Below are 14,033 nucleotides of genomic sequence, written 5' to 3' on the forward strand. Positions count from 1 at the left end.
TACTTTTAAAAGTAGCGAGAAATAAAATGGAGTAGCAGAGATGGAAGTTCAGAGGGAATAGCGCTGGTACAGAGACAAACCAGGAAAATTTAACAGGTGCAGGAGAGAGGAAGTTGTCATAGGGGAATGTAGCCCTGTGGTACTGGTGAGGGAGGGCTGTGCTTTGAAATGTAGAAGGAGAACTAACAGGAATTGGGAGAAACCCAGGACTGTATAATACAGAGAAAAAATGCCTAAATATTTAGCATTTATACAGTGCTTTCAAATGTTAAAAGTGCCTCACAAATTACCTAGTAATCCTCTCCCCCCCCCCACAAAAAAAGTGGTGGTGGTGTTTTTTAAAAAAGAATACACTGGGTTAAGTTTATATTGAAACTTTTTTTCTGCACTTAATATAGTAGTGCAATTCTGTTTTTAAAAATGTAGAACTGGCACCTCAGTGATATGATGTGTTACATAACCCCTGGTGTAGAACAACTAAGGAAAAGGAAGAAGCAGCCTACTGTTTGAAGACTAGCTGTAGTAGAAAAAGCAGCTGTTCCGGCGGGGAAAGGAAATGGCTGCAGGGGTTTATGGCTCAAACATATGAAGGTGTTTGTTTAGCCAGATTCCGTTCTGTGCACCGTCTCTCTTTCCTTTAGAAGAGAAGGCAAACACAAGAGACCCATTAAATCTGAAGAATGCAAAAGACAGAACCGAGTAACTGCTGGCTTTTCTTTCCCCCCAAATTGAGTTATGAATGGATAAATCTGTCATTTGCAGGTTTTTGCATTTTTCAAATCTCAAATTCAGTTTGTCCTGAACTTTCAGTTTTGAAAAGCTTTTATGAAAATTTGAAAGCATTTTTGTTTGCATTTCTCCTAATACATGTTTTTGTTCACAATGTTGCTGGATGTGCACATATTTTGCAACCACACTGACAACAAAGGTCCGCATAGTTAAAGCAATGGTATTCCCCGTAGTAACCTATGGCTGCGAGAGCTGGACCATAAGGAAGGCTGAGCGAAGGAAGATAGATGCTTTTGAACTGTGGTGTTGGAGGAAAATTCTGAGAGTGCCGTGGACTGCAAGAAGATCAAACCAGTCCATACTCCAGGAAATAAAGCCAGACTACTCACTTGAGGGAATGGTATTAAAGGCAAAACTGAAGTACTTTGGCCACATAATGAGAAGACAGGATACCCTGGAGAAGAGGCTGATGCTAGGGAAAGTGGAAGGCAAAAGGAAGAGGGGCCGACCAAGGGCAAGATGGATGGATGATATTCTGGAGGTGACAGACTTGACCTTGGGGAAGCTGGGGGTGGCGACAGCCGACAGAAAGCTCTGGCGTGGGCTGGTCCATGAAGTCACGAGGACTCGGAAACGACTGAACGAATAAACAACAAACATGTTTCCTAATATGATGCACTTTTAGACATCATTTTCATTAATATATGCATTGTTATGTGCACTTTCTCCTAATGTAACCATTTTGTACACATTTTTGATTGAACAACTCTGGGGAAGGGCAAATTTTGAAGGATACTGAGTTTCGATTCATGTATTGGTTTGCAAGTGTAACATTAAGGTCACGCTAAAATGTGAACTGAATGAATTCTTCCCTTCCCTTCCCTAAAGCTAGAGCACCCATTCTTTGTGCAGCTTGCAATCTTTTGTACCAAGAACAGTCTTTTTAAGCCTGTGTAACTGTCTTCATCCTATCACAAGACAATTACAAAAAAACTGCAGCCTTTGGCGTTTCTCTTCCATACCCTGAATTTTTTTGCTTAACTTTTTTTTTTGCTTAGTTTGGCATAGTAGAAGGAGGTATTATGTTACTATAGCTGTTTAAGGACTACTTCTGTCTACTGCAACTTGAAGTTTCCTCATAGGGGTTAAACAATATTTAATTAATAAAAGGAACTCCTACCATATTAAAAATAGATCCGAAAAACCTAACACACACATTATTCTTCCCTTCCCAGTATGTATCTTTCTGCAGGTCTGTTGATGCAGCTATTGAAAGAAGAGGAAAGATACAATGGTAGCCAACGCTCTTTAGCCTGTTGGGCATTGTGAGTGACAGTCACAGATTGCTTGTCCATTGTAGAGGCAAATTTTCCTGAAATAGTAGGCATTTGTTTCTTGGAGTTTTCTTCCCTTTCCAAGGTTTGCAGCAAATAGCTGAGAGCTGCATAACCTCAGATGGCTATGCTTCTTAGTGGCCAGCAAACATTAGCCCATGTTTTAACAGTAGGCCAATTCGATCTTTAGAAGGAAGTGGTTCCTATATAACCTGATTCTCAGAATGACTTCTAAAGCAAGTACAGAGCTTAATTCTAGACGTCGTAAAATTTCAAGAATACCAAATGAAGTACTCCGTCATTTTTGGCAATTCCCTCTTATTGCAGCCCTCTGTGTCATATTCTATTCTGTTCCAGAAGGGCCTCCAGCCTTCAGGTGGTGGTAGTGGGGCTGCAGAGATAAGTGAGAGGGGAAAGTTGTGATTCGTGAACAGAGCAGAAGTTAGGATCCAAGCTGGTATTACGACAAAGACAGAGAACATTAATTTGAAATGGAACAATGCAAGATATTTTAGCTACCAAGGTAACCTTGACGGTTGGGGCAACAAGTGTACTTGTGTACGGAATTGCAGCAGAACTTCCACTGGCAGAGAGTACTGTAAGCCAAAGCTCTCAGACTAATTTTTAGTCAAATTCCATTTTATTCAATGTTACAGCAGAATTTACTTCAAATTCAAACTGTTAGTAAAAACTGGAGGGTGGATTTTACACCTACAGAAGTTAATACACATTTAAGACAGATACATTAACAGTTTAATGAATAAAATTAGTTATTAATCTCTGTACAGGGTGGGCTTACACAGCAATACCAGAGGCCATAAAAATATTCCTCATCTTTAGTCAAGCAGTCTTCCAATTTAAAGCTTTGACAGCTTAAACAGATTCAGGCCAACGGAAAGACAAGAGGCTCCAGAGGCATAGCGGATTTCTTTCAGCATGCCACACCACTCTTTCTTCTCATCATCATATCTGCAAGGGTAAAAGTTAATATTAATGAGCACGGTTGATCTTTGAGCAAGACAGCCCATCAAAAAGGACACATTGATAATCTGCATACTTTAAGGAACTCGGAGTTTCTGCTCTACCATTCTATGTTATGGTAATACCAAGATAAATGGGAACCTAACTGATGACGTAAAGGTGGAATTACATGTTACAGGTAAGCATTACTGCACAATATAGAGAGGAAAGGTGAACTCAAGCTAGGGATGCCCTGGCATTGCCCATTGTTTCCTATAACATTCTGTGCCACCCTAACTTCTTGGTTTGAAGATCTCAAACCCTTTACTGCTCTTCTGTGGTAAAACAACTGCTTGAAACTCTCAAATACGTGTATCTGTTTGGGCCTTCTCAGTACACCTCCTGCCACCTCTCTCTCCATACAAGTCTGTCTGTCCTTCCTTCCAAGCTACCTCTGAAAGGATTTGAATTAACGGGAGTGTCTTGATGGCGTCGCTTTGCTGCTCATTCCTTCAAAACTCCTCAGCATCGCAGCTGCGGGGTGGTAGTGGCAAATCTTCACAACAGGAGGGAGTGCAGGCTTTCTGGGCAGCACAGGCAACCATTCAGGTCATCGAGCCCACTCCCTGCCCACCCATCCCATGCATCCCCCCACCTACTTCGGGTCTCAATCTGCCCTCAGCCTCGATGCAAAGTGAGGTCACCACCAACAGACGAGCAAAGAAGGTGGTGACCTCGGAGTAAATGAAAAAGTCACGTTAAGTCAGTGACTTTTTAAGTGCATAGTTTTGGGGGGAAAGCCCATGGTGGGTGCATCACATAAACTATGCAGCGCCACTGTGCAGCCACCACCTGGTATACAGGGCGTATAGACAGCCCCCTGGCTGAAGAACAGCATCATTAAAAGAACAATGAGAAATTTCTCAGTTAATTAAGGTTAATTTAATTTTGAAATGTTCTGCCATCAGGGAACGCTTTCCACATTGACTTGTATGCCATACAAGTGCAGTATACAAGATTCAGGGGCACATTCCAGAGTTTGCAGTCCTTGTATAGAGAGGGATGACTGAGTTATTGGGCACTCTTGGTTGCCTGATATGCACTGAAAGTGAACTTCAGAGCACATACACCCAACACTCCCCTCCAGCCATGCATGGTAGGGAAGTTCAATAGTGGCAGGCAAACTCTCTTTAAATAAGCTTGTCTTCCATTACTAATCTCATTGAGGAAGTTCCCTGGAATGCATTATGAAAATTACTTATTTTTATCATGACTCCATTCTATATTGACAAATACCAAGCATGCATTAGGATCCCAGTATAAAAGACTAGTTAGGGTGTTACATTCCACACACCAGTATTATACGTTATTGAATGAATGCCTCATTTTCACTATGGTCATCTTATCTCTTCAAATCTGTTATTACCTGCCTGGTGAAGGTCTTTTTCTTTTAAAACTGTTACTCCAGAGAACTTTTCATCTATGACTGGAATTTTTTTTTAATAAGCTGGCGTTTTATGCCAGGATATTACGTTTTAGTAATCTGTACAGTATTTTGAAGCCAATACACTTTATGTGAGGACTGAAATATTAGGACAAAAATAGAAAATAAAAATTAAGCCCGTGTTTAGCGCATGTACTACCCCTAAAATAGCTGATCTTCATTGGACACTGCATATAATCGCACATGGGGCTAATAAATATTTTAGTGTCTTACAGTGCAATCCTATAGATGTATACTCAGAGGTAAACCCCATTCAGCTCAATGAGGCTTGCTCTCAAGTAAGCATGCATAGGATTGCACCCTTACTCTAGCAAAGAATACTATTCAAACAGAACTTACTTCCAGATGTCGTTCACCTCATTAGGTGCAAATTCCTTTGTTTCAAGTTGAACCATAGCAAAACCACCAATAGCATACAAAGAGTCAGACAGATCAACTAAACAAATAGAGCTTCTTTCCTGCGGGAACTCTGGCATAACCTCCCATCTGTAATTTAAGAAATAAAATGTTCAGTAAATAGGTGGTCAGTGTCGCCGAGGCTGACAGCACTGGTTGAGCTGCTAGAGCCATTAATCTGTAACGCGCGCAATTGATTACAATGGGACATACTTCCGTTACAAGTGCATTCTACGAGAGCAATAAGGTCATTGAGAATATATATTAAAATATTGAAAAGCTTTGAATACAGTCACTTAAGAATGAGATGCCTGGGAACAAAACTGATGTAAAGATCAATGAAATGCACAACTCATAATTCTGCAAGAAGAATTTGGTAGGCAAAAGGGAGTTGTCCAGCTCAACCAACAGTCTTCCACTGCAGTTAATAGGGACAGCAAGATGCTTAACAAAAAGACAAAGTGGCAATAGGCAAAATCTGGCAGGACAGGACACACCAAACCATATCCTTAAAACAACGCTAAACACACTCACTTGTTAGTGGTGAGATCAAATGCTTCAACAGAAGCTGAGAGGCCATCTTCAGTAACGCCCCCTGCAATGACAATTTTGCTTTTATGGACAGCAACACCAAACATAGAGCGAGCCACTTTCATGGGGGGAAGATCACGCCAGTCTCCCCTCTTGGAATTATATATGAATACTCTGTTAGTGCATTTTCTGTGGAAAGAACAACATGAATAGTTCTTAGAAATCACAAATCAGCAATCACAACAAAAAATATAATTCAGCAACAGCTTGTATGTCATTTCAGTTTGGATGACCACAACCTTTCCGATATTTCCAACAGAAAAAGAAAAAATATCTGAATATTTAGACGGAACACTTTAACCTTATCACATTCACTTGCAGGATATTGCATGAGTTTTTACCAACATTGCAATCCTGAGAATTTCACCATTCTCAGCATTCTTGGACCTGCCACTTTGGCTCTCAGGGCTTTGTTTGAAATCCAGATGTGCTACTAACAAAGGTGGGAAATGAACATTTAAGTAAATAATTTCTCTGTTTTATCAATTGCTTATTTATATATACTTTTAGTGACCTGCCAGGATCCAGCGCCTATCTAAATGCTGCATAGTTGTTGTTGTTATTATTATTATTATTATTATTATTATTATTATTATTTATTATTTATTTATTTATTTATTTATTTATATAGCACCATCAATGTACATGGTGCTGTACAGAGTAAAACAGTAAATAGCAAGACCCTGCTGCATAGGCTTACATTCTAATAAAATCATAATAAAACAATAAGGAGGGGAAGAGAATGCAAACAGGCACAGGGTAGGGTAAACAGGCACTGGGTAGGGTAAAACTAACAGTATAAAGTCAGAACAAAATCAAGTTTTAAAAGCTTTAGGAAAAAGAATTGTTTTTCAGACTAACTACTTTGAAATCATTATAGACTGTTCAAAATGGTAAAAATCTGAAAATCAAATACAATTATTTTTAAAAAGTTATGTTCAAGCACACTGATTTTATAAACAGACAACTAAATGAAAAAGTATAATGCAGGGACAATGAAATTGAAGTTAGCACTCTGCCTGTGTCCGATCCTCCAGGTTCAACTCATCTGCTTTCCCAGCTAAAAGAGTTCAGATCTAATCTGGAAAATGCATCTGTCAAAGACTCTCATGAATGCTAGGTAAATACCCCACCACCAGTCATGACTGATATCACAAGCCAGTTCAACTTGCTTCTCTGGTTCAGTAAAAAGAATCACATCGGCTTGTATCAGCTATGCAGGAATGACAGAGAGCTCTGCAGGACAGTGAAGGCACATGCAAACTCCTCTCAGTCCACCACCATTATCATCCCTTTTCTCAGCTTACACAGATATCCTGTCCACAGATAATCTAAGATTTTGCCTACTATGCTACAGTTTGTTTGTTTTTAACACTGAGAATGTCAGGATGCCAAATTCCATGTCTAAAACTAGATTCCAGTACAGACTATATTTAACTCTAAGGTTTTTCAAGCTAGAAAAAGTACTGGTGCCTATTATAGTATTATAGTATTATATAGTACTATATATAGTATTATATATAGGGTTAGGGTTATATTGTACAACCATAAAAACAAAGGCAGCCCTGCCTGTAGGTTCACAGTCCAAGGAATCAGAACTTCTTCATAAACTTCCATCTTTATTTCTTTAATACGGTTCTCTTGAGCAAACATTTTACTCTATTAACATTAAGACCATTTTCCCTATGCAGTGTCACAGCAGTATTCAAAGAATGCTGATGTTCAGTTTCCAGTATATTTAACCAATTAAATTAAGATGTTTCTCAACGGTGGTTTTAGAACTTCATGGTGAAGTTTTTACACCGCCGTTGAGAAATGTGTTGTCTGGCGGGAAAACTCCATGCAACGGTGGAGGTTTTTTTGGGGGAAAACACTCCATGCAGAATATCCACGCTGTGCAGAGGAGAGTTCCTGCACAACCATTGTGTTTTGTCTTGTATGGAGGGCTCCATGGAGTTTTCCATTGCGTTGAGTTGACTTTTCCCACTGGCTACAGAGTTCCCTGGCAAGACCAGTGAAAGGAGTGAGTACCCCTCTAGGAGAGCCAGCGGGATTGGGTGTTTTTTGTAGCAATGGCTGATGGGATACCACTGAGAGGAACGGGGGATGAGAGAGGTTGGAGGAACTGTCAATTAAACGTCAGAATGGATTTTACTCAACTCCATGGTAGCCCACAGTCACACAACAGTGGAGTTAGAACATGTTGTGTGGGGAGTACCTCGTAAAACTCAACCGTTGAGTGGAGTTTTCACACTGTGTTGACTAATGTGTTGTCTGAACTGAGCCATTGAGTCACAAGTAGTTTCTCATGATTCCCTCCATAATATTGTGCTCTGCGGCAGGGTCTTGCTATTTACTGTGTAATCTGTACAGCACCATGTACATTGATGGTGCTATATAAATAAATAAATAAATAATAATAATAATAATAATAATAATAATAATTAATTCTCCAATAATAGGCTAATACACATATTAATGTTCTTAAATCTTCTCAAGCTGTTGACATACCATGGTTCTATAGCAAATCAATATGTCCCTTCTCTGCCATGAATTTCTCCTATTGCCTTTAACTTCAGTTAAGGTTTATACTGGCACCAACCATAATTATGGTTTACACTAACCAGGGTTTAAGACCAAGACAGAAATGCAATTTTTAAAAGATTTTTTTTTCTTGGAAATTGGGACAGGTACTCACTTATCATCAGTCTTTCCTCCAAGACAATATATTGCTCCGTTACAGGAAATTGTAGCATGACCATACACTTTGATTGGGAGCTTTTTGACCTCATTCCATTTGAGTAATCTGGTATGGAAGGGGTAAACAGTAAGGCATTTCAGTTTATCAGAAAATTAATTAAAAGTCTCACTAAAGAATTATTTATTTATTTATTTTCATTTCTATTCCACCTACTAGCTAAAGCTGTCTGAAGCAGTTCACAAAAAATACACACTACAAGTTCATAAAACAAAAAATAAAATCACTAACCCACAAAAGTTAAAACAATTTAAACAGCTAAATACAGACAAAATAAGATACTGGATCAGATAAAAACGACTGACATAAATGCCCCATCATATACCATCAAGTAACAACATTAAGCAACCTACGTGGGATCATAGCATAGTACTGAATCCAGGGACTCCTCAGTTTGGAGGTCCTTGCCTGCAATTACATAGATTTTGTTCTCTGATTCTCCCAGCCCAAACAGACATCTGGCTGATGGCAGCGGAGGAAGGCCAGCCCATTCAGAAGTGATGGTATCCAGCTTTTTCAAAATTCAGGGGGAAAATGTTAGAAAAGGGTACATAGCCAAAAAAAAAGACACACATATAGCAAAACCCGCTCCCTAACAGCAATTTATCAGTATTAAAACCTTTAATGCCTTTATGATCTGGAAACTAACCTATTTAGCCCCCATCCCAGAAGCTTCAGTGTCTTGGTGAAAAAACCCACTCATACCCCTAGATGCCTGTACTACACTTGCAGATCCCAGTGCATCAATGGGGGACTGCGGCTTAGTGGTAGAAGCTTCTGCTTTGCAGGCAGAAGGTTGCCAATGCAATCCCTGGCATCTCCAGATAGGGCTGGGAAAAATCCTGCCTGAAATCTTGGAGAGTTGCTGCCAGCTATCATTGATAATACTGAGCTAGATAGACTGATGGTCTAACTCAATACAAGATAAGCTTCTTATGAAAAATTCTCTACTGTGCCCTGATAATTGCCACTTCTATGTTGCTATGCATTGTTGTTTTCTCTTTATGACTGTTCCTTGCTCAAACTTCATACACTAGTTTTATTGTTCCTAAAGATTCCTCTACAACATACTTGGGTCTAGTTCTCACAGAAGTGATAAAATTATGCCTGATTTGCAGCAAATCAGGGAGCCCTTCTTGAAAAACATTTCATTCGATGCAAAAAGGAATTCCCTGTTATGACAAACTTTTGTGGTTGGGGAGGCCACATGAGCAGGGATGAAAATGTCCACTACTTTTAAGCGGCAGCAGCCACCTGAAAGCAGGCAATTTGCAGCACTATGCCTAAGCATGATCTGTCTCCCTCTCTTAGCAAGTGCTTTGCCAATGGAAAGGGGCATTTTTCAGACTGTGGGGAGGAGCTCAAGCGCTCTTCTGCTTGAAACACTCTTCCTTCAAACAGACAACAAGGTATCAGGAAGAAGAAATCTAGCCTACTGTTTTCTCAGATGTGTTAGTTTTCTATGTACGGAAAAGGGAGATCTATGAAGAAGGAACGGATCCCAATTTGTGCTGGTGTAAGGGGAGGCAGAGCAAGACAGAGTGGCAGCCCCAGTTGCTGCTTGCATCAGAGCTGCAGGGGCCTGGTGGGCCCCAGGGAGCCGGTCGGAATGCAATCTGGCTCTCCTGGGGGCACCTTTCAGTCATAAATTAGGGCTCATAGTAGGCTCAAAAACTGCTGCCTCTGCCCACTGCACATCTGATATGTGGGCCAGGTTGGGACTGGGCTGAGGACTTTGCTCTGCAAAGTCTATTTAAGCTAGAATCAATACAGTTGTGGCCATACTTAATCCATCTTGGGTGTGGTTGTTCATTAATACCCTGCCTCTCCCTTCACCCATGCGGACCAATTCCATGATTGCCCACAAGATCTCCTGTTTTGTTTAGTTTCAAAGCTAAAGCAGCTACATGGGATTGGGAGGGGGGAGAGATTGGATTAGTGCTGGGGAAGAGGAATTTAACCCTTTTCCTCCAGGCTATTTTTTCTAATGTAAATTCCCCCCCCCCCGGCCGCTCTTTGCCCCATGGTGAAAATATGCTGCTACTTTTGTTTTCTCTTGCAGGGCAAATAGCAGCTTCCAGCTTTAAATTAACCAGCATTTCTCATTGCATCAGAACTCTGGGGGATCCTGGTTTCTTCATACTGCAGTTTCTTCAACAAAGCCAGAATGAAGCCATGGTTTACAAACCTAGCTTCTTAACAAACCATTGATTAACCATGGTTTAAATTAACCAGAGTCCCCAAATTCAGATGTAACAAGGAATTCTAATTGGCTCAAAAGTGGAAGCAGATGTTTCTGCTTCCCTCACAGCCACACCAGAGGTTCAGTGCTGCTTGTGTATGTAACACTAAACCATGTATTAGCATTATGGAACATTGCAGAAATCTTACGATCTATCTCTGACTTTTGATATTTGAATTCCGTTCTCAACAGGAGTGTGTGTTATGTTGTAATGAACTTAATAAAGAACATTTATGAGGTGAACAAATGTAATACAACTGTCTTGACCTAGTAGTCTATATGGGGGAGGGGAAAGCCATAGTTCAATTCTGCTTTGCATGCTGAAGGTCTCAGGCTCAATCCTTGGCATTGCCAGGTGTGGCTGAATAAATGCTGTCTGAAACCCTGGAGAGCTGCTGCCAGTCAGCATCAACAATATGAAGCTTAGATGGACCAATGATCTGACTCAATATAAGGCTGCTTTCTGTGTTCCTATGTGTACCCAGACTGCATGTAAATAGAAGAATTAGATCTATAAGAACAAAGGAATGCCCATACATATCTACTCCCACTGCTGAAATGAATGGGGAACCCCTTGAGAGTGTGTGCAAGGGATGTTGCACCCACCAGAAATGGATTGGGATGTCAAACTATGTGAGGTTAAATATAACAGCATCATCGTAGAAAATATATAAAGATGGACAAAACACTAAGGCCCTCATTAAAAATCTATTTTAGACACATTCAGATATTCATCTGAACAAGCATACAAGGGGAGTAGGATCATGCCCACGAACTGTGTCCCCAACCGCTATTCACTTTTGACAGAGGTTCTGGAACAGTTTATGCAAGTACAAATGGAAAGTGAAGGGCGCCTTTTCAGACTTTCCCCCAAATGCGCTCAACATGGCAGGGCTATGAGTAAGTGGCACCTGGCTGACCCTGTATATCCAGTGCCTGAACAGTGCTTTTATGTTAAAGTGCACATACTTCCATGGCTTCTATTGTAAAACATATACAATTTCACCTTCTTTAACATGTATGTTTTATAAGCCAAATTAGTGTTAATAGGTGCTGTTTGAAAATGTAAAAAAGGTTTTACTGGGGGGAAATTAGAACATGCTACTAGCACTGAGAACAGTCTAAAAATAATAGAGAAATTCTAGGAAATGTGACAAAATTATGGAATAAATTATTAAGGACACACTCCTATGAAAGTTTAGACAGAACAAAATCCTACAACTCCCAGCATTCCCAGCCAGCAGTGTTGGCTGGGGAATGCTGGGAGTTGTAGGACTTTGTTCTGTCTAAACATCCATAGGATTGCACCCTAAATATCTTTGGTTCTCTAAACAATTATGACCCTGAACTAGAATGTCCAACTTCTAGAAAGTGGGGGATGATGAACCAAAAGTTACATGCCAGAGATACATCCCAAAGCTATGTTTTTAGCACATGGCGCTAACTTCTAACCAAAGAAACAGGAAATTTATACCTGGAAAAAGTATGACTGGAAAGGCTGTTCCTTGTTCTCTTCATCCACATACAGTCCTCCCACTACATAGACCTGTTTTTGTTTAGTGACTATGCTGGAATGATTTCTGGGAATCTGTTCTGACAGCGCTGCCAGGTAACATTCATTCTCATTGGGATCATAAGCCACAGAAGCAGTATCATTGATCAGAAGAATGAGGTCTTTGACAAACATTCCATGCCTTGGAATATCATTCAGGTAACCAGGGAGTAAATCTTCATCCCCTACATCACCATTAACCTCTCCTTTGGCTGACTTTCCTGCACTTTTGGTAGGCTCAGGCAATTTCCCAGCAAAGGCATCTTTAATAACCTTTATTTTTTTGGAAAGGTCTGGATTGCTTTTGATCAGATCATCCTTTTCAACATGTTCCTTGAAATATTTCTCCTCCATCAGGCGGAAGCGGATACAGTCAAACACTTCTCCAAGACTCTTCATTCGATTCTCCTTATCCGTCTTCAGCCATTTCATTACAGCCTCAAAAACCACTTCCTCTTTTTCAATGTTTAAGCTGTCTGGTAAAATAATCGAGATAAGTTCATGGGGGGCGAGCTGCATGAAGTCTTCTTCTCTGCAAATCTTCACAAAATGGTCTGACACAAAATCACGGGCAGACAGTGCAAGTCTTGGGCAGTCAAGGAGGAGACCTAATCTAAGGATGGCCAGGCAATTACCAACAGCAAGTCTCTTCTGAAGGTAAGAAACACACACAGTGAAAACAGAGGGAATCTGAAAGCGGCTCGCCAAGGCAAAAATATCTTGTACATTAGAATCATTGAGGTCAATGCTTGCAGAATAAAGGTACTTAATAATCATGTCAAGAATGACAGGGTCAACATTGTCTAGGATTACCTCTTTCTTTTTCTCCTCACTTTGCTCTGAGAAGAAATACTCACGGAAATAAGGACTACAGGCGGACAAAATCAGTCTGTGGCATGGAAGACTTTTATCCCCAGCTTTTAGGGAACAATCAACAAACTTTTTCTCTTCCAAAAGCTCCCTGAGGCCATCCTGAAGAAGAGTAGATTGATAAAGTCGAAGCTCTTCAGTGAGTTCTCTTTGGGAATCCATTATGTGGAAGGTTTGGGCAAGGAGGTAGAAGAGAAAGCCCTCTTGTTCGTACCTGGGTCTGCCTGAAAAAGGCAGATCAATGTGCTTTGCCCAGCTTGAAGCTTCTGTAACTTAATCTTGCCAGCTAAATATAGGTACAGACTTTCACAAGCTGGAATTTCGGATGGATGGTGTGGAAAGAAGAGTGGAGTTTGCAGCTGTCATAGGTTGAAAGAAGCAACTGTTGCTTTTAGTCACTAGGGAATCAGTTTTACTTGGTTACACACACTGAATCACTGAGATTACTTATAGAATATAGTTAGAACCCTGAGTTAGCAAGGAAACAGAATTAGGTCCAAAGGTAGTTGCTATGAAACAGATCTCTAAAACATTGGTCTTAATTAATACTCTCAAGCATGTTCTGAAAAGCTGGAAGTCAGCAGATGAAACTATGATGGCCATTCATAACTGATTCATTCAAAGCCGTTTTAAAGGTGATTGATTCAGAGAAACTGGGCCAAGGTATACGCCTATGAAAGCAATTTTCTATTAAATGTATGCTGAAAACATCTAAAGTTATTTTGGTCTGTTGATATACTTGCCCATTAATGTTCACTGATTTAAAATAAAAGTAGGATTGAGTCCCAACATTTAAACTGACCCAGTGAGTGCTTAACATGCAGGCTAGACATGAATGCTCAGCCAGGCTGGATGTATGATTCATATCAATTAAGACCTGAAATGGGCTCAAGAATGGTGAAAGATTTTCTGATGGAATTAAGTTAAAAATATAACCTTCCAGGAAGCACATTAGGTACTCACTTGATCACATACAATAGGTTCAGTTCTCCTACCACTGAAATCAATAAAAAGTCACAATTATGAATGGATAAAGATGGCACTCGCAGCCTGTACTTTGATACAGTTTACTTATATTCACTTTATTCTTTTAATGT

General features: G+C 40.2%; 1 protein-coding gene across 1 annotated transcript; it reads right to left on the reverse strand.

The window, feature by feature from the left end:
- Nucleotides 1–2,684: 2,684 nt before the first annotated feature.
- On the reverse strand, nt 2,685–13,187 carry KLHL41 (kelch like family member 41). The gene is made up of 6 exons (XM_063116421.1): nt 11,989–13,187; nt 8,626–8,783; nt 8,213–8,320; nt 5,458–5,643; nt 4,867–5,013; nt 2,685–3,032 (listed from the first exon to the last, which is right to left on the reverse strand). Exons 1-6 carry the CDS (start codon nt 13,096–13,098, stop codon nt 2,921–2,923), a joined length of 1,821 nt encoding a protein of 606 aa, XP_062972491.1. The 5' UTR covers nt 13,099–13,187; the 3' UTR covers nt 2,685–2,920.
- Between the last annotated feature and the right edge of the window lie 846 nt (nt 13,188–14,033).

Source organism: Elgaria multicarinata, chromosome 2 (assembly GCF_023053635.1).
Source record: "Elgaria multicarinata webbii isolate HBS135686 ecotype San Diego chromosome 2, rElgMul1.1.pri, whole genome shotgun sequence".
In the NCBI taxonomy this organism is placed as follows: Eukaryota; Metazoa; Chordata; class Lepidosauria; order Squamata; family Anguidae; genus Elgaria; species Elgaria multicarinata.